The following is a 19,090-nucleotide window of genomic DNA, read 5'->3' on the forward strand; positions in this document are numbered from 1 at the left end:
ATAGTGGGAATTCTCACGGATCATTGTCGGCTGAACTATCACCTAGGGAAGCTAGGGATATCTACGGACACTGCCTGCAGGTTTTGTGAGGAGTATGACGAAATCTCTATACACATCCTGGGGCAGTGTCCGACACTTGTGCAAAATAGGTCGAGGCATCTGGGAGAACACTTAATACCAGATGCAAAGCTGAAAGATCTGAAAGTAGGGAACATACTAAAGTTCCTGATTGTTATAGACCTGCTTGAGATACTATGATCAATAGGAATACTATAACCAGTAAAAGGAGCACAATAGTTCTTTAAGGACGCGGTGCGACTTTCCCTTAATGGAATAATAATAATTCAAAGTTGTATTCTCCTCAGTTGACTAGTGCTATTTGATATTGATTCTTTCGTTTTTGGTGCTGACATTGTCACCATGTACTTCGTCCATCATCATTAATATGCAGTCCAAAACCTCTCGTCGAACGCCGCCTGCTCAATGTTGATGAAATCAGCTGGTACATCTCGGGTTGTTCACCCCATGATGTCGATATCGTCAGCATAGGCGAGTAGTCGGATGAACTTAAAGTGGATGGTGGCTTCCGCATTTACATCAGCATTACAAATCATCTAGGGCCAGTTTGAAAGGGATTTCAAGGGAGAACATCCCTTTATCTTAAGCCGTTATTGATGGTGAATGCTCTCGCGAGTGGCCCTATTGTTTTTATCTGGTCTCGCACTTTTGTTAGGAAGGGGGAGAGTGAGAAAGGAGATCAGACGTATCACTACAGTCTGAATACCTTGGGATACCCACGGAGTAGGTGGGACATTATTAATATTTTTCACTATTAACTAATATTTGTCCCACTGAGATAGTGAGTTGAGGATTAAGAATTCACTTTAAGTATGCCCTGGTTGCTATAAAAAGTGACTAAAAGGGGTAGCAGTTTGTGAACCAGAAATTTGAAAATTTCCATTTTCTTCTTGCTAGCGAAAGTTATCCTTGCCTCTGATAAGATTTGTTGGTTACCGCCTCCGACTATTGTACAAGGATACAAGTTGGTTTTTGGGGTGCTTGGGGTTTGTTACGTACGCAACAACTCGGCCCCCACGTTTGGCGCCAAGTCTCTTTCGATGAGAATCCAGCGTTGCATCACCGTGGCACCAACACGGTCATCAGGCAAACTCCTTTAACAGGTTTACCAGTCGTGAATACCGACTACGCGTTCTTGGTTCTCACATATTATCTCCCTGTCAGGACACAGAGATTTAATTACGTCCCTTGCGATGAGCGATGTTGTCATCGCGGACATGGCAGCATCCTCATCTTGCACAGATACCACCTCCTTACGTAACGGACAACTTATTACCACTAATCCGGGAACAAGAATGGAAAATGATGACGTTTGCTTTCACACTCGATAGGAAAGCAGAATAGGTCCGACACAATCGGGATCCATTTTTTATATTTAAGCGGCTTTGATCCAGCGATTCGGGCGACCAACTATCTCTCATCCTTACAATTTTCGATATCCCAACCTCAAAAAAAAAAACACGACACACTCCGCACCTGCCATCTTCTTTTTTTTCCGAAAAAGAAAACAATTCCCCAGCAATATAGCGCGGCAAAGCAGAACAGGGTGTCACATGGACAAATTTCCTTTCCGTGGCTGAAGTCCAAGGATTCAAATTTGAAATTTAGAATTTTAATTTCAAATTGGAATATTGGAACCTTAAAAGCGGCCAGGAAAATTATATCGGCGTAACAGGTTCCAGCGTTACAAACTGGACATTCTGGGGTTGAATGGGTTAGACAGTGGGACTATGGGGAAACCTTTCTTCTCTCTCGCGGCACTATGCTATTATACTCCACAAAGCCTAGCGAGAGTAAACATGAATCCGGCTTTCGACTAACTCTCACGGCCCCACGTAAGGAGGCTTTCTCTAAACTATTGAATGCAATCCATGAAACGCAGTGCAGATGATATACTGATCTTGATGTTTGATCAGAATGCCAAGGTGGGCTCTGAAAATACTTGGTCGCACAAGTGACGCAAAAGATTAGTTGAGTTTCAACAGGTCAACAACGTACGACCAATAAGATTGACAACATTGCTATCAACAGCAGATTTAGGAGCTGTCTTATGAATGTGCGTAACAAGAGGGGCGCTGATACCGACTTCGAAAGGCATCGTCATCTAATGGTCACTTACCTTCGCAAACTCCTCAAAATTAAGGCCGTCCGTCATCAAATAGGTATCAACTCAAATTCTTCAGCAAATATGTAATGGAAACAAAAACCACCTTTAGCTGTTTTCGATTAGGCTGCTCCGTAGGCCAGAGGTGAGGCAGTGTCTGAAACGTTGCCTTGTAACGCGACCGTCAGGTATTTTCCAATCCATTTTTGGTTGCTTGGATTTGCAGTTAGTTCATGGCATTTATGAAAAATATTGAACTCACGTTACTACATAATGTTTAATTCACTTTCATTGGTTCAAGTTAGTTTGTTAATCTGTTTCTTACAGGGTGTTCCTAGGTGATCATCCTGCAGGTTCAAAGTACGTTTTGTTTTTCTTGTTTGGGTAGATCTCTTTAACTGAGATGTAAATTCTTTCTAGCCCAAGATGATATGGATTGCTAGGTCTGGCAGAGCAGCGCAATCAGAAGGTGTTTTAGGTGAATCTGGAAAATTTTTAATTTGTGGCGGTATTGCTTTAGTTTGAAGATTGAGGTATTCCCTGTTCCGAAGGAGTTTTGGCATTTCTTGGTCCAGACACGAGATTTGTTGCAGCTCCGTCCAAATCTTTGATCGACCAGGAGCAGACGTCAAATCTCTCCTAGTTACGAACTTCACAAGTTCTTTCGCAGCTCCGTGCGTCAATTTGTCGATGCGGACACTTTCACCACCAAAAAGGTTAAAATAATGTGATCGTCTTGTTATCGTCGCTCGTACACAAAAGGGTGAAGATTGACTTGGGCTAAGGTGCCGAACAAAAACCGTATTTCGAGAATCAGTATTTCATTTCCTTTATGTTTTGTTCACCAGAAAGGATTCCCGAAATATGGTGTTTGTTTGATATAGAAAATTGTAGCCAACAAAGGCCACTGGTTACAAAGCACACTCAAAAATGGCTAATTTGTTTAGAATTTTGTTTTGGTGCCCTTCATTTATCAAATATTTCGAACTGGACTTATTCTGTCTTGTGGATAATTGTGGTAATTTGCGATAGTCCACTGTCTAGCTGAGAAGGGAAAGATCTACAGCTCAATGCCTCGTCTTATGTTTTTCCACCTGTAGAACCGTTGAATTTCAATTAGATCAAAAAATTCATGGAACTTCGCGTTTAGAAAACTAATCCTAAAGACACAAATCGATAAAAAACATCTCGATAGCTCTTATGTGTTTATCACTTTACAAAAGCAAAAATACTATTTAAAATAAAGAATTATTAAAAACCTTATTACTCATTGCATTTTTTCATTTTTCTTTCATTTTATTCTTTTTCATTTGACGATATAGCTCCACAGCTTTTGTCTGTTGCTCTTCGATCATTCGCCTTGTGGCTCTGGGTAAATCTTTTCGTTTTCCTTTCAGATCTAAACTGACTTTCTTCTTTGTATCTCCTTTATTAACAGGTTTGACACTTTCCTCGGCCGTTTCTCCTCCTTCATCATCTAACATCTTCTTGAGTAATAAACTGTTCTTCTTTCCAGGCTGAAAATAAAAAGAATTCAAGAAAACATTCTTTTTCTATAACAATAAAAAAAACTCACTCGTGGCACGGTTTCATTTTTCGGTGCACGCCTAGGTGCAACTAGTGACGGAGGTGCTTGGACTACTTCGCCAAATCTGAATGTGTCACGTCTGTATTCCTCTACCTTGGTCTCCTTTTTCTAAAATGTAGAACTCTGTGTTAGATGTCTTTTTGATAATACAAAAATTTGCATAAGGGATTCCGTTACGAATCTGAAATTCTATCTAAATTACCGAAAAGCAGATACAAAGTTCAAGCATAACTACAAGCATGTTTTAGAAAGGAGTACACCGACTTGCAGCAACTGTTTGTTTTGGGTCTGGATGAATCCTAAAAGGGTGGCAAAGCTAGTGAATAAACGTGTATTTATCAATCATGGCAAAAGGCCCTTTGCGATATAGTCACTGCTTAAAACAGCTTCAGTGGTAAGTGGAACAGTGACTATTGGTGGTCTGTAGTGATCATTGCATTCGCAATTTTCTCAGTGGCGCAGGTGCTAAATGGTACCTTCGCTATCTGAAGGAAGACCTGAAACCAGAAGAGGCCCTTAAGAAGGCTCAGGATAGACCTAAGCCATCTCTACCGGAGCCGAGAAAGCGGGGAGCAGCAGAGATTAGCCCACATGAAGGGAATGCTCCCAAAAAATCTAAACCTGAACCCAAGGGGAGAGAAAACCCGGGTGAAGGCAGGACTCAGGAAGCCCGCCATTAGCTATGCTAGTGCATTACAGACCTTGTCGTCAGGTAGACGTACAAGGGATGGACTTCGAAACTTGTGTTCATCGGGATACGCTTTCGATCAGGTGTTATACTGGTGGACTGCGCAACGGAAGACACTGCAGAGTGGATTAGAACCATAGTTCCTAAATTGTCAGGCTGTGAAGGGGCAGAATTGTCAATGTTGCTGGGGATGATATACCAGGAGCATGCATGGTGACAGTTTTTCTCCCAAAAGCCGCGACAATAGAGACGGAAGATCTCCTAATCGCGCAGAATGAGGATTTCCATACGCGACTATGGAAAGTCTTCAGAAGCAAGGTGGAGGGAAAGGGCAAACTCCTCGCGATCGGGGTAGATGACTGAACCCTGGAGGCAATCGAATGTCGGAGTTGCCATATCAACTATCGATTTGGCAACATACCCGTGCATGCGCACAGGGAAAAGCCGAGGAAAGACACCCTGGAGGAAAAGACACCGGGTGAAAAGCATACCGAGGTCCTCGAAGAAGTCTCGAAAGCCATAGAGGCGGAAAGGACTGAATCAACGAGGGAAGTAGAATTGCTGCTCAATGAAGAGCAGAAGCTGGACGACCTAGGACTCCTAGGGCTCAGGGTGGACAGCGACGCACAGGAAAGCGCCATGTCGGAGAAGGAAGGCGATACTCCGACACCTCCGACAGTGGAGAAGAGCTCCAAACAATAACGGAGTCAATGGCCAGCACTAAGATAGCCCATATAAACCTCCACCATGAGAAAGCTGCATCTGCGGTAATTGGAAGGAAGGTAAGGGAAGGGGGGGAAGTTTGGGCAAGCGGCGACACCAATTGAAGAGGTGAATACCTTCTTCAATTTATTCTTAGCAATAAGTTAGAAATATATAATTTAGGGAACACTCTAACATTTGTGACCAGCACTAGACAGGAGGTACTAGACATAACTCTAGGAAATGAACGGGATGATCAGGAATTGGAGGGTGTCGGATGAACCGGAGGTCTGATCACAGGATAATCAGATCCGACATTGAGGGTAACTCCGAATTTAAAAGAATAATAAGGAATTCCAGGAGAACGGACTGGGAATCCTATGCAACGCACTTGAGCCACAACATTACCCACCTTCAAGGGGGCGATGGCAACTAGAAACAGTGGTGGAAAACCTCAACACAGTCGTCATTGACTCTTATGAGGCCAGTTGTCCGGCTAAGACAGTTAAGTGATCAAGGGATGTACCATGGTGAAACAGGAACCTGACCAGAATGAGAACAGAGGCACGAAAACTCTTCAACCGGGCAAAACAAACCGGGGACTGGCAGAGGTACACAGGGAATTCTGTGAATGAATCGAACAGATCACAGAAGCAACCAGGCTTTACAAGGCTGTAGCCAAAGACCGGGAAATACCCTCTGTCTCTTTGAAGAAGGAGCTTGAGACATTTACCAAGAATGAGGAGAACAGGGTATACCTGCTTCTCAGAACTCATTTCAGGGGTCCTGCCCCACGGTGGCAGGCGACAACATTCTGTCTGACACCCCAACAACGAATAAAAGGAGAAGAAAGGAGAACTGGAAACTAGCAAAAGAAGTATGTTCAGAATCTAGGCTAAGGTGGGCCAATGATTATCTATGGAGCAGTAATCTGGGCAGAAAGAACCGAACTCAGCACACAAGCCAGGGAATTACACAAGCTCCAACGACTGACTTGCGTGTGTATCAGTGGGGCAATGAAGATATGCCCAAGTGCATCCCTGGGGATCTTTCTGGGATTAACCTCTCTCCATCTGCACATACGCACAGGCAAGGAGGGCAATATTCAGAATGGCCGGGAGTATCAGCGAGGCGAGGAGCTACCTAAAGCGAAGATATATTCTTTCCAGGCAGTATCCCAAATTACTGATACCAAGGGATAACATGACGACGAGGTTTCACTTCGATAAGAAGTTTGGAACACGGTGAAGTAACAACGACTTAAATCAGCAACTGATTACTTGGTAGGTCTGGATACTCTGGGTTCCAGGCCATGCTGGAACTAGCCAAGAAATGAGCAGGGACGCCTTTAGGCGGGCCAGAACCCTTCTGTGGAATTGGAAACGGCTTCATGGCTAGACACTAAGAAATGAAGAGGAACGGTTGAGGGAAATATACTAGGCGGGCCTATCAGGGATGGAACAGCCCAGCGTGCTTATTGGGAGATACGAACCCGTGCGCACAAAGGATTACTTAAACCTCACCAAAAAGAACCTCCGAATCATAGTGGTTACTATCGGCTAAACTATCACTGGAGAAAGAGCACCACAAAGTTTAATAAGGAAAAGATTCGTACAGAAAAGCAGAGATTGGGCATGTGTTGCTCTGACTATTGTTTACATCGAATTTGAAATCGAAATGCTTTATCAAGGATGTTACTTTCCACTCCAAACGGACAATACATACCTGTTCTTTCTTTGTCTCCTCAATCGCCTGTTTGATAAGCGATTTAGCCAATTTCGGGTCGATTGCAGGTTTGACCAATTTTTGTTTTTTTCCTTTGCCCTTTTGCTTGGCTTTCATCAGTTCTGTGATTTCATCTTTTGGACGTTTCTTTATCGTGATTTGTCCAGTCTTCTCGTTGCGAATCACCTGTACACCGTATTTCGCTTCATATTCCGCCTCCTTGATTCCATCGCTTGTGATTCGATTCACTCGTCGCATGTACTCCGTCGCAGTCTCATCTTCGCGCGGTTCAATTGGTTGAAATTTCTTCTGTAGACGATCCCTAGGCTTGTCTTCGCGATGCTGCACATGCTGTCGTTTTTTCACTTTTCCAGTTTTAGCATCTTGTCGAAGTTTAGCAAGCTGATTGAGTTTGTAGGATAGCTTCTGGTCCTTCTGCGATGTTGGCGGGTTGTTTATTTTGTCTTTGATTCTGAATGAAGAAAATTTAAGAGTGACGAAAATCTCGGTGGATTTGGTTCTAAATAGATTGGAGACTTACTGCAGATATCGGTTCTGAGCTTGTTTAATAGGATCACGAACTCCATGGTGTTTTCTAGCCGGAACTTTGCGACCCATGATGGTTTTGTTGACAAACTGAAACTGCACGTGTTCACGACAACTTGCCGGGATCAGCTGGGCGAGAGTATTCACAATAGAAAATTTCAAAGAATTTATCATCTAAATCCGAATTTAAGAAAAAAGTCAGTAATTATTACTTCCGTAGGCCTTTTGTGTCTAATAAACTTTTCCTAAGACATATTAAACTTAATTTAAAAAAAGCAAACTTCTTCGCTTCCTATCAGCATTTTAGCGCAATCACATTTTCGCCCGCCGCCACTGCATTTGTAAATTTTCAATTACGCTCTGGCTGTCATTTATTATCAGTTGAATGAATTTGTCATTTTAGATCATTTGTGTTTTTATTTCTTGTGGAGCGGGTGTTCAAATAGTTCGGCTCGTAGTAAGATTGGAGTTTATGCTGAGTTGTGTTCCAATATTTACGTATTAAGACATAGGGAAGTCGCGTTGTGAAATAGCAAGTTCTCGTGGAAGTTGTGCATTCGAGTTTACTTTGTGGATCTAGACTGAACCTTGGAAAGATGCCGGAGCATATTTTGGAGTCTTGTGTGCCGCTTCCGATTCCGGAAAAGGAGCTAATCGAAGTTACAGTGAAAGCGAAGGATTGGGCCATTATGCATGGCGCTGGGATGCGCTCGAAAACAGATTACAATCCGGATAATATGTTTGTAAGTATCTCAGTACATACATTCTGAATATCTCCAATTAATTATAGCTAGAAATTGCCCTTGTCCACTGAGGTCGCACTCTAATACGCTTTTAGTTTGATTGTCGAGAATGTACCAGACCCGTACGAAATTCATGATCAATAAAATGCATATCAGCGAGCAATCAAAAAGTCAAGATTTGATTGATTTCTTTGAAACGCCGGCACAACCATTTTCAATAAAGTTACGACTATGCTGCGTGCCTTTATTGGAGATAAAGCCGTGGGAGAAGAAGTTTCTTTCAATTGTTCTTATCTTGATAATAGTTGAAGTAATTATCAAAAAAGCTTCAACACGGACAAGCGAGTGCAAAACGCGTCGCGAGCTGCAGATACATCTGCAGAACCGTGTGAACTTCTCTCTTATACGCGCTTAGAGATAGTTATCTGCTCATAGATTATAACTCTAAAATCATTCATTATACGATTGTGGGAGTTGGATTAGTTGGCACTCATAAAATAGAGAATTCCTTGTTTGGAAACTAAGAAAAAGCTTTATCAAATGGCCATTCCACATCTTACATCTCCTGTGGTTGGATAGTTTACCATTCCAGTGGGTGGAAAGAAAGGCATCAGATTAATTGTGATCGAAAATGTGCGAACGTCTAGATACGTGCCAGGCTCGTTAAATTTCAAGTTGGATTAGCAAAAGTCGACTGAAAGAACAATACGACAAGATAAATGCAACGAGGGACGGATAAAAATGAAAAAAACTTATAATGTAGGAGAAGATGAAAGTATTGGATTGGGGAAAAAGTAAAGTCGTATTTGTGATCTAATTTTAACGCTCTATTTAACATACTTAGAATTATCCGATTTAAATCAAATATGGGTCGTGCTGTTCGCAAACTTGTTGCCATTTAGAAAGCAACTCCATTATCGCCTTCTTATACTACTATCCCCCTTATTTGCAAAAAACTCGGACAGCCAATTTTCGCAAGCCTCTTTTGAGGCCAACTTAGTAGCACCAAGAGCTTTTTGCATGGACCGGGAGAAATGGTAATCACTTGGTGCCAGGTCCGGACTATACGGTGGGTGCGATAGGACATCTCATCCGAGCTCTCGTAGCTTCTGGCGGGTCATCAAAGATGTGTGAGGCCGAGCGTTGTCCTGGTGGAACACAACACCATTCATGTTGACCGTTTCTAGTCAATCGCCTGCATCAAACGGTCGAGTTGCTCACAGTAGAGGTCTGAATTGAGGGTCTGACCATAGTTGAGCAGCTCATAGTGGATGACTCCCTTCCAATGCCACCAAACACACAGCAAACACTTCCTGGCCGTCAATCCGGGCTTGGCAATGGTTTGAGCCGGCTCGCCGCGCTTCGACCACGATCTTTTTCGCTTGAGATTTTCGTACTTGATCCACTTTTCATCACCAGTCGCCATCCGCTTCAAAAATGGGTCGAATTCCTTCCGTTTCACCAGTGCATCGCAGGCGTTGATTCGGTCCAAGAGATTTTTTGCGTCAACTCGTGTGGCACCCGAACATCCAGCTTTTTTGGAATGCAATCTTCTGCAAATGGTTCCAAACGGTTTTATGGTCTACACCCAGTTCCTGGCCAATCTCACATGCGGGTCTACTTGGATGATGTCGGATTGGCCTACCAGTACGGAGTGTATCTTCGACATCCACTACACCAGAACGAAATCGATCGAACCAACGCTGTGCTGTGCGAATCGTTATAGTATCGGACCCATAAACTTCACAAATTTTTTTGGCCGCCTTCGTTGCATTTTTACCTCTCAGGTAGTAAAAACGTAAAATATGACGAATTTCTTGCTTGGTGGACCCCGTCTTTGACGCGCTATAACTTGAGACTGAAACGTACGATCACAACAGTATCAAAGAAACACTTGTAGAACAGATTGTGGTCTTCGCCGTATAGTATGACCTGATAAGATAAGTGCAACACAAGATATGTTCAAGTCTCCCCATCTATTGACAAAATACGACATTAGTTTTCCCTCAACCCAATATATTATAGAAGTCAGTAATTACAACAGGAATGGAGGATACGGAGAACTCGCAATAATCATTATTAAAAACCTAAAATTTAGGGTTCGCTGAAAGTCAGAAGAGAGGAAAGTCGAACCAGGCGTGGCAGGGACTATGTGGGGCCTTAATAGTATTCATCATCAATTTATTGCTTCCTTACCCCACTGCAATCTGGAGATTAGGAATTAATTCACTTGAAGAGTGTCCTGTCTGTCGTAAAAGCTACTGAAACGGACAGAAATCTGTAGGATGGCAATTTACAGATTTCAAATTTCTTTTGTCATAGAAACGTCATTAGCATAGGAGCACAGGAGATGTTTTCTGAAATATGAATTCTCTGACGTGACCGTGAATTCCATTGTAACCGGCTGAACATGCTAGGGTTAGCACTCCCTCCCCCCTACTTCTTGCGACACTATGCTATTGTACTTCAGAAAGCCTGTCGGAAGTAAGCGTGAATCTGGTGTCGGTTTAATGCTCACTGCATCCGTAAACCGCTCCTTCAGTATCAGATAGGCTACTAACTGCGAGGTTTTGATCCAGAAACAGAAACACTTTACCGACAAACACTTTCTAGGGCTTTCATGAGCAGTTCAGAGACTTTATGATATGGGTTTGAATGCCAAAGTGGGGTTTGATAACATCTTTTTCGGACATGAGATGGCGAAACACAGCTTTGTAGAGTGTAATGAAAATGGTGGAAAATTTGTAGATATTTGCACTGCTTTAATATTGGAGTTTCACTATTTGTTCTCAGAGCAGGCCATAAGCTCAGTTGGGTTTCAGCTTACCGGCAATGTTAATCTAATCAGATCGACCACATTGCGATCAACAATAGATCTAAAAATTGTCTTCTGGATGTGCAAAACAAGAGGGGCGCTGACGCCGGCCTCGAGCGGGGTCATAAATTGAAGGTTGCTTGCCTTCGCTGGCCGTCCGGCGATGGAAAAACTACCGCAACAACTGGAGAGTTAAGTCCTTGAGGGTTTTACGTGAGCAACTGTCTGGAAGACTTAATCCCACGGTCTTCTTAGGACACGGATTGATTTTGTGACCACAATCAGAGCCCCGCTGTGACAAGCAACAACGGTACCAGTCTATACCAAGTGCATGGCTTAGCATTCATACTGGTGGATGCAAGACCTACCTAAATCTCTACCGAATTAAGGAGTACATCACCCGTGTTGAAACCCAACACCACGCCGAGGCCCGAAGGTCTCTTCTCGCTTGAGCACAACCACAACCACGATGAAACTCCCACTAGGGGGACCAACCGCAAACAACCAAGCTGTACTCACATACAACGGGAGTTCACCCGAAGTATGAGAGTCCAGGGGCTATCCCGGTTCCCATGGTACCAGTATACTCCTGGTAAGGTTTCGTTACCAATTTGCCACTTCAGATGAGTCCCCGTGCAGACTCGGGTCTGATCGCCCTAATTAGGCTTTTGGAGCATTCGCCTACAGCATCACGGCCGGCAAACCAAAGTGAGTACATCGTCTCCCGGTGCCACCACTATAGAGGTTCTCCTCGGCCACTTGGTTTTGGTTTAGTTCCCCCTCTCAGCTAAACCAAAACCAAGTGGCCGGGGCTTCCTCACCGCCACCTCTGAGCACCAACTTCGTTGATAGGTGGAACTGCTCCAAATGTCGGCAATGATTGTGGAAGTGGAGGATGAGCAAATTCTTCAGTTGAAATCTGCTCGAAGTATTCTCGCCATCTATCCATTGTGACTCGACGGTTGGTAACCAAAGTACCGTTCTTGTCATTAAAACAACAGAACTGTTCGATATCCTGTGTATGTTCGTTACGGCTTTTAGCAAGTCGGTACACATCTCTCTCGCCATCCCGAGTGTCCAGTTTATCGTAAAGATTTTTGTAATGGTTCGCTAGGGTGACAGTGACTGCTTTCTTTGCTTCCAGGTTGGCATTTTTATAAATTTGGCAATTAGCAAGCGAGCGAGAGATTTGTGGTAGAGATGTTTCTTTTCACGGACCTTCATTTCAACATCATTATTCCAAAGCCAAGTATCTCGATTGATGTACCGCTTACCCGACTCGGTGACCCCGAGGGTTGCAGAGGCCGCTTTGTGGATCGTGTCGTTCATTTGGTTTCACGATTGTTCCACATTCGTAATGGTCGGTAATCGTGTGAGTGAGACCGTTTCTTCTTTCTTCTTACCAAATCACCACCATTTAATACGCTGCGGGCCAGTGCGTTCCTCGCGCTGTTTCATCGCTGGCCTAATTTGCAGGACGGCAATTAATGGCCGATTTTGAGGTGCGATGGTCTCATAGGGAGCGGCTTTGCAATCAGTGACAGTGGTAAAATGTTGGCGTCTTATGATAATATAGTCGTTTTATTGTTCCCACTAATAAAATGTAGGAAGATGAGACAATCGTTTGATGAACCATGTATTCATAAGTCCAACGTCATAGATGTCTGCAAAATCGATTATACGCTCGCCACCCTCATTGCGCGCTTTCCCCCATGATACCTGTTACCGTCTGCCTTTTCACACACATGACCATTAAGGTCGCCGGCAATGATAATATAGTCGTCAGCAGGCACGTGGCAAGTCTTTTCATCGAGAAGTTGCCAAAAGGCATCTTTCTCGGGATCAGATTGACCTGTCTGTGGTGCGTACGCGGTGAAGAAGTGAATAGTGCGATCAGCTGATATAATGACACCTGTTTGCACTCTTACCGGTTAATGGAGCTTGCCCAAATGACTCTGCCTTGGAAAGAGAGGCAAGGCGAGGCGGACTGAACAGAACCGAGGTTCTCCGTTGGACAGGTTATCGCACTCTCCCAATCTGCATTAATAGGCATCATCAAAGGTGTTGATTAGTTTGTATATCTAGGAAGCATGGTTTCTGCCGAAGTCTGGCCTCAATTCTGCAAATACAGTTATCTCAGCAATAAGATCAAATGGAGACTATACTGCGATAATGTTCTTTCTGTGTTGCTATACGGGAGTAGTACATGGAAACTGTGTTTACTGTTTCTCAACTTCAAGCCTTCATGGACACTTGTTTGCGACGTACCATCGGGGAATGGCTTGATACTATTCGAACAACGAATTTGATCGAAGCATAAGCCAGTTACCCGTATGATCAAAAGGCAGTTTCTTTGCCGCAGTTTCAATAATATGGCGTCAAGCATCCCTCTGATAATGGTGCAGTTAGCATACGATAGAATATTGCGTTATACGGTGCCATTTTTTGTGAGAAAGGGTAGTGTGGTGTTGCTGGGATGGTTCTCTGCGTGGATGTAGATTTCCGGTAAATGTCAAATTCGATTTTTCCTGTTTTTGCTGATTAGTAAGTCCAAGAAGGGTAGTTGGTGGTTATATTCGACTTCCATGATAAATGTAATGCACTTGTGGACCGCATTCAGTTTGTTGAATATGGTTTCCAGTTTGTTTCATTTCCCAATTGCAAAAATATCATCAACAGATCTGGCCCAGAATCTTGGTAAAACATCAAGTTGTACTATACGTTCCTCTATTCGCTTCATAAAAATATCGTTGATAAGTGGTGATAGCGGATTATTCATATTGACGTCCCCGATGGCTTTGCAGTATCGATTCCTGAACATGAAGTAGCTTTCACTCATACATAGGGTAGCTAACTTTATATATGATCGTACATCCCTTCTCCTTCGCCACGATGACTTCTCGTTTTAAATTTGTTCCTCTTTTAAGTATGCCAATTCTTCTTTTACTGGTATGATAGGGAAAAGGCTTTTATCTCGAATGATATCGTACCTTACTATCCGAAAGTGCTTCCGTATTTCGAAGTTTTTCTCTCTCTCTCTTTTCCTTACGATTCATTTTCCCGTTGGTACTCCTAGTTCGTTGAATCTTTGTAATAGCCATCTTGCTATCTTCTATATTGGTGAGTTTGTCGCCGCTATGATCTCATGCATCTCATTGCCTGGTTTGTGTACGTTTGATAAACATCTGATCCGAGGTGGAGACGGGTTTGTTGTCCTGAGCTTTACAAGTATCATGTCCGCCTGTAATGAGGAGGCGGAATTCATGGAACATATTCTTGATGAGTGTCCCGCCTATGGACCCATCAGACAACAAATTTTTGGTGTTTATGTACTCCAATTGGAGCGGATAACATGACATTCACTAGCGGAAATCCTACGATGCACAAACGAATCCAGGATACTCTCTTCGACGGAGCGTCGAGTACAATGGACCACTACGGTCTGAGTGGTCAGACGCTATGTCGTTCTCCCATCATATTCACATACCCGCTGACGGAAAAGATTATTGGGGTGTACTTTTGAGGTTGTCACCATATCATAAGCATGTTGAAGGAATTGCCAAGATACCCGTTATGCAACTATCTCGGCAGGTCACAGTTTGAGAAGATGCTGGGCACTCTGATGTATATCCGAATGCTGTCAAAATCTCGGATACTACCCGATTTTACCTAATAATTCCGGTAAGTATCAGTCGATTAGTATTTGCCTATCTATGGATTACGGCTGATCGCACTTTTGTGGATACATCTACCGAACACGAACACCAGAGGGAAGATTTATTCGAAGCTTTTGGGGACCTAGGTATAGCATTGACAAACTATGGAAACGTTATCATGTTTCTAAGAAGAAAAGAGCTCGATTGTTAACTCAGATTTTGAACTATGTATGGTAAACATCCCCCCTCCCTAAGTACCAGGGAGTGACGATGAATTTCAAACTGAGTTTCAAGAACCATTGGATTATGAGGAGAGGGTAGCAAAGAGTAGCTCATATTTTGGTGATGATGCATACCATCGGTAATGTAGGTTTGACATACTGTCTAACTGTGCTGAAAGTGTGTAGTGCATTTAGAAAATGACATAAAGAGAATATAATATACATATGTTCAAGATTGTAAATTCCATTTCCCTTTCGATTTTTTCTTCCCTTTTGTAGCATACCTTCCACATATTGATACCTTCTTTCTTTTTTCAGTTTGTACCATTCATCCTGACGCCATCATCATTCCCTCGCAAAGAATTTAATAGAGCCATCAAGCTACAAAAGATCCTAAACGAACTAATGCATTGGGTTGCACATGACGTCGAGTTCCTACGCACTACACTTGCTCAAACTATAAAAGTAGATGATTTCACCGCCAAGTTATTTGGTCTTTACGAAGCGGTTTTGGAAAAGGGAGTGGTCCAGGTAAGTATCCAAATATAAGCGCTGTAGCAAGTAAAACTTTGATGAAAAACTGAAAACATAAAAGTAATTCTAGGTCTTATTCGACATATTAATTGATTTTATTGGTTCTTGGCAATCGCTTTGATAGATAGTCGGATATGTATCTTGATTGAGACGATTTGTATTCCAAGTTCTTTTGGCCAAACGCAATTAAAACTAAGTAAACTCAGGAACTAAGGAAGAATAAAAAAAAGAAAAATCAAAGTACATATGTACATCAAACATCGTTTATCCTACTATCATATCAAACGCGTAATTTTATCCGTTTTCAAAATAAATGACCACGATATCGTCACTAGAGTCTTTCGGGTTACCTACACTTTGTAATTGTTTAGTTATGGTGTAATGTTATACAAAACACACTTGCTATTAACTCATAATAATATAATCGTATGTTCGTTTCATACTTAACGACTTGTTTACACTTTGAAAACAATGCTTAACTGTAGATTGAAATAAAATGATTTAGTTAATAATTAATTCTTCAAAGAGTGCTTTGTTATATTTGCATATCGATTATTGCAATTCTATTGTTTTATTTTCATATGAGTTCGTAATTTTCTCGTGAATTTGGGGCTACCAATTTTCTGGTGCAAATGATTTTATGTCTTACCTTCTATTGCCAACTGCCAATGTCAGTGTGTTTAATCCTCTTCCTATGGCCAGGCTTTGAACTCGAGCGTACTCCTAGGTAGGTTTCGACGATCATTGTAACCTAATCGAACATGGTACAGTATTCAAATCCTTAGTTCAATACCAATTAATTAATTTAAAAAGCCTTTCCGGCCCTTCCCAACATCCACTGTAATATCATTCAAAGCGCGTATCAGACTCGCTTTCATCGCATCAATGGCCGTGTATCGTCCAACCGAGACTTTTTGCTCCAATGGACCAGTATCGACAGTCGGCGTAAATCGGTCGGTATCAAAGTGTTAAGTGGTCACGGCTCGACCAGGTTCCTTAGAACCTTCTGCTTCATATTTCTTTTTATGGAGGCCAACGATATTTTCTCGGTTACCCAGATTCTGTCTCACATCATCACTAAGGCTTGAAAAGGATCAGGGCCTAGGGTTTTCTAACTGCAGGTTTCTGTTGGTCTTTCTTGCATGATCGGGGGAGGTTGTACAGCGACGCGACAGTGAAAAACATCTTCGACAAGTGAGCACCAGCGACGAATTATTCGACTAGCTTTCGGAAGCAATTTCCCGTTCATCGTTTCCTTCAAAAAGTGATCACGGAAGATCTTGTAGTTGCGCATCATCAGCTTTTCTAGGGGTATTACTGCAACTGCACTTCAAACTCTTCGAATTTCGTTGAATTTGGTACCCGATCTACTGGATGGTTCCCGGAGTATGGTGATTGGACGACTGTTCCGAGGATGGCAACAGTCCCTCCAAACTCTATGAAACATTTCATGGTTCTGTAGGTGCTCGTTAATTTGGAACCGGTCGTTCCAACTATGCAGGTCGTCATTATTTAACTCGACGACTGGGACATGTTGACTTTAACGTGACATAACGTAAGCACAACTTGACCAAAACTAAACAAGGAATTCAATGAAATCATCAGAAATAACATAAAAACACTATGTCAGTGCCAAAAATAGCAAAATACAAAATAATCAGAGCTTGTTAAGTACCATGTATTCTCCGCCATTATTTATGACCTGCCCCCATCTATGTCAAGGGAGCTGGTAAGCTAGTTTTTGAAGTTCCAATCGTTGACGAAGATTACTTCTGTCATGTTATTGGACGGCAAGCCGAAATGATGATAATTTGTTGGAGTTTGACTATCCTTCTGCCTTCGCCTTGACTCAACTGTTGAGTCACCCGCATTGGAATAAAACACCTGAAAAATGATTGAAATCACATAATTCAAAAATAAGAAAAGATGGTTTGTAGGGTAAGAGAAGGACTTTTGAAAGCATCCAAATCTATACTTTACAAAAAAACTCAAATTGCGAGAGCAAAAAATTAAAATTTATTCTCCTACTCGCTAAAATGCCTTGAGCCATGGCTTTGGATTTGAAGAAAGGAATGAGAAAAATCAGTCCAGATATTAAATGCCAGCACAATCTGACGGGTCATTTTATATTTTCCCTCCCCATTGTTTTTTGGAGAGTATTGATGACGTACAATAGCTTGTCTGCCGTAAAATCAATCTTTTTATTTATTTATTCAAAGGGGGCACCCTGTAATTGTAGGATAACCCCTTCCAGACCCTGCTAATAAATAACCTTGATAAAAAACTTCAGGGAATTTATTGAGAAAATACAAAATAGAAAGTTATTCGTGATAATAGATATTATAGGTACCTTGGAAGGTAATCCTCGTTTGCAACATACTTGCACTTGTACTTGTTCTCATCCTCGATGTTTGGTATATCCATCGATGTTACCTTCAATTTTTCCATTAAATTCTCTTGAAGGCTGAAATATCAATGATTGAACAGAAAAAAATTGCAGAAAGCCAGATCAGCTGAATTTAGTGGCTGCTGGATGGCAGTTTTGTATTTGATGAATTATTGAACATAATCATGGTATTACGGGTCCATAAATCATTTCATTCTTGACGAAGTGCTTCATTTAAATGTCTAAGAGCAAAAATACTTCTTGGTCAGAGTGAAATTATGCGGTGTTTCCAACGATTAATTAATTGAAGTAATAAAAACTTTTTGTTTCTTTTTCGTTGGTGTGGGTATTTATTTTTGCAAATGCCGATATTTCGGGAACCACTTGTTCCCTTCATCAGTGCAAACAAGTTCAAGAAACTTTCTTGAACTTGTTTCACTTTCACTTCCCTACTTGGCTGTTAAAATCCCCAAGTATGATTTTGATATCACATCTGGGACAGGCTTCGAGGGTTCGTTCTACTGCCTCGTAGAAGGTATCCTTCTCCGACTCTGCAGTCTCCTCTGTAGGGGCGTGAACGTTTATGAGGCTTATATTTCTAAACTTGCCTCGCAAGCGCAGAGTGCATAGCCGTTCGCTTATGTTTTCAAAGCCGATAACAGCAGGTTTCATTTTTTGGCTGACTAAGAAACCTACTCCGAGCACATGGTTTACTGGATGACCGCTATAATATACGGTGTAGTGGCTCTTCTCCAGGAAACCGGTCCGTGTCCATCGCATTTCTTGCAACGCTGTTATATCAGCCCTATATTGGGACAGGGTATCGGCTAGCTGCTTATCAGCTTCATCTCTGTACAGGGAGCGCACGTTCCATGAGAAAATGCGCAAATCGTTGTTCCTTTGTCGTTACCGGGTCCGTCGTTTTAAAATCCGTCCTATCCGAGGCTCCTGTTGTGGCTTCGTAACAAGTTGTTTTCCGCGTAGGGTTGTCAGCCCTACCCAACCCCCAACCTGGAGGACCAGTTGGTACAATTTGTCCCGTTTTTAGGCGCGGGAGACTCGCCTTCATCCTTCTCCGTCTGCAGCTTTTCGTCAAGAAAGAGCTCCCAGCGGTCACCACGTGGAGGTGGAGATAGGGTTTGGTAGTAGAGCTGTTGGTGTTGGTTCAGCAGGCATTTCCCAGGTTTTATGCTCCATCGTGGGTACCAATCCACGTTTCGCCCCGGGACCTATACTACCCTTTGACCACCGCCTACAATCCCCTCTGCAATCATGTGAAAGTAAATACTGAAGCCATTCACAAC

General features: G+C 42.5%; 2 protein-coding genes across 3 annotated transcripts in view; one reads left to right on the top strand and one right to left on the bottom strand.

Annotated features, from left to right (window-relative positions):
- Positions 1 to 3,375: 3,375 nt before the first annotated feature.
- LOC119657366 (coiled-coil domain-containing protein 137) lies at positions 3,376 to 7,567 on the bottom strand. Its single transcript, XM_038064249.1, has 4 exons — positions 7,427 to 7,567; positions 6,886 to 7,357; positions 3,759 to 3,878; positions 3,376 to 3,699 (listed from the first exon to the last, which is right to left on the bottom strand). Exons 1-4 carry the CDS (start codon positions 7,501 to 7,503, stop codon positions 3,463 to 3,465), a joined length of 906 nt encoding a protein of 301 aa, XP_037920177.1. The 5' UTR covers positions 7,504 to 7,567; the 3' UTR covers positions 3,376 to 3,462.
- A 237-nt stretch (positions 7,568 to 7,804) lies between these two features.
- The window catches only part of LOC119657481 (glutathione synthetase-like), a 31,292-nt gene continuing 20,006 nt past the window's right edge, over positions 7,805 to 19,090 (top strand). Inside the window, exons 1-2 of one of the 2 annotated variants that reach the window (XM_038064402.1) lie at positions 7,805 to 8,174; positions 15,185 to 15,397. In XM_038064402.1, the coding sequence (XP_037920330.1) occupies positions 8,028 to 8,174; positions 15,185 to 15,397 (360 nt within the window). In that variant the 5' untranslated portion in view covers positions 7,805 to 8,027. The remainder of the gene's footprint in view (positions 8,175 to 15,184; positions 15,398 to 19,090) is intronic. The other variant, XM_038064403.1, reaches the window with a different exon arrangement.

This window comes from Hermetia illucens, chromosome 5 (genome assembly GCF_905115235.1).
Source record: "Hermetia illucens chromosome 5, iHerIll2.2.curated.20191125, whole genome shotgun sequence".
In the NCBI taxonomy this organism is placed as follows: Eukaryota; Metazoa; Arthropoda; class Insecta; order Diptera; family Stratiomyidae; genus Hermetia; species Hermetia illucens.

What these genes read in the sequence shown, in the direction of transcription:
- LOC119657366 (XM_038064249.1), bottom strand. Translation starts at nt 7,503, where the DNA reads ATGGGTCGCAAAGTTCCGGCTAGAAAACACCATGGAGTTCGTGATCCT. An exon ending in AGGAGACAAAGAAAGAACAG is followed by an intron (nt 3,879 to 6,885) that starts GTATGTATTGTC and finishes TCTACATTTTAG; the next exon opens with AAAAAGGAGACCAAGGTAGA. An exon ending in AAAATGAAACCGTGCCACGA is followed by an intron (nt 3,700 to 3,758) that starts GTGAGTTTTTTT and finishes TTTTATTTTCAG; the next exon opens with CCTGGAAAGAAGAACAGTTT.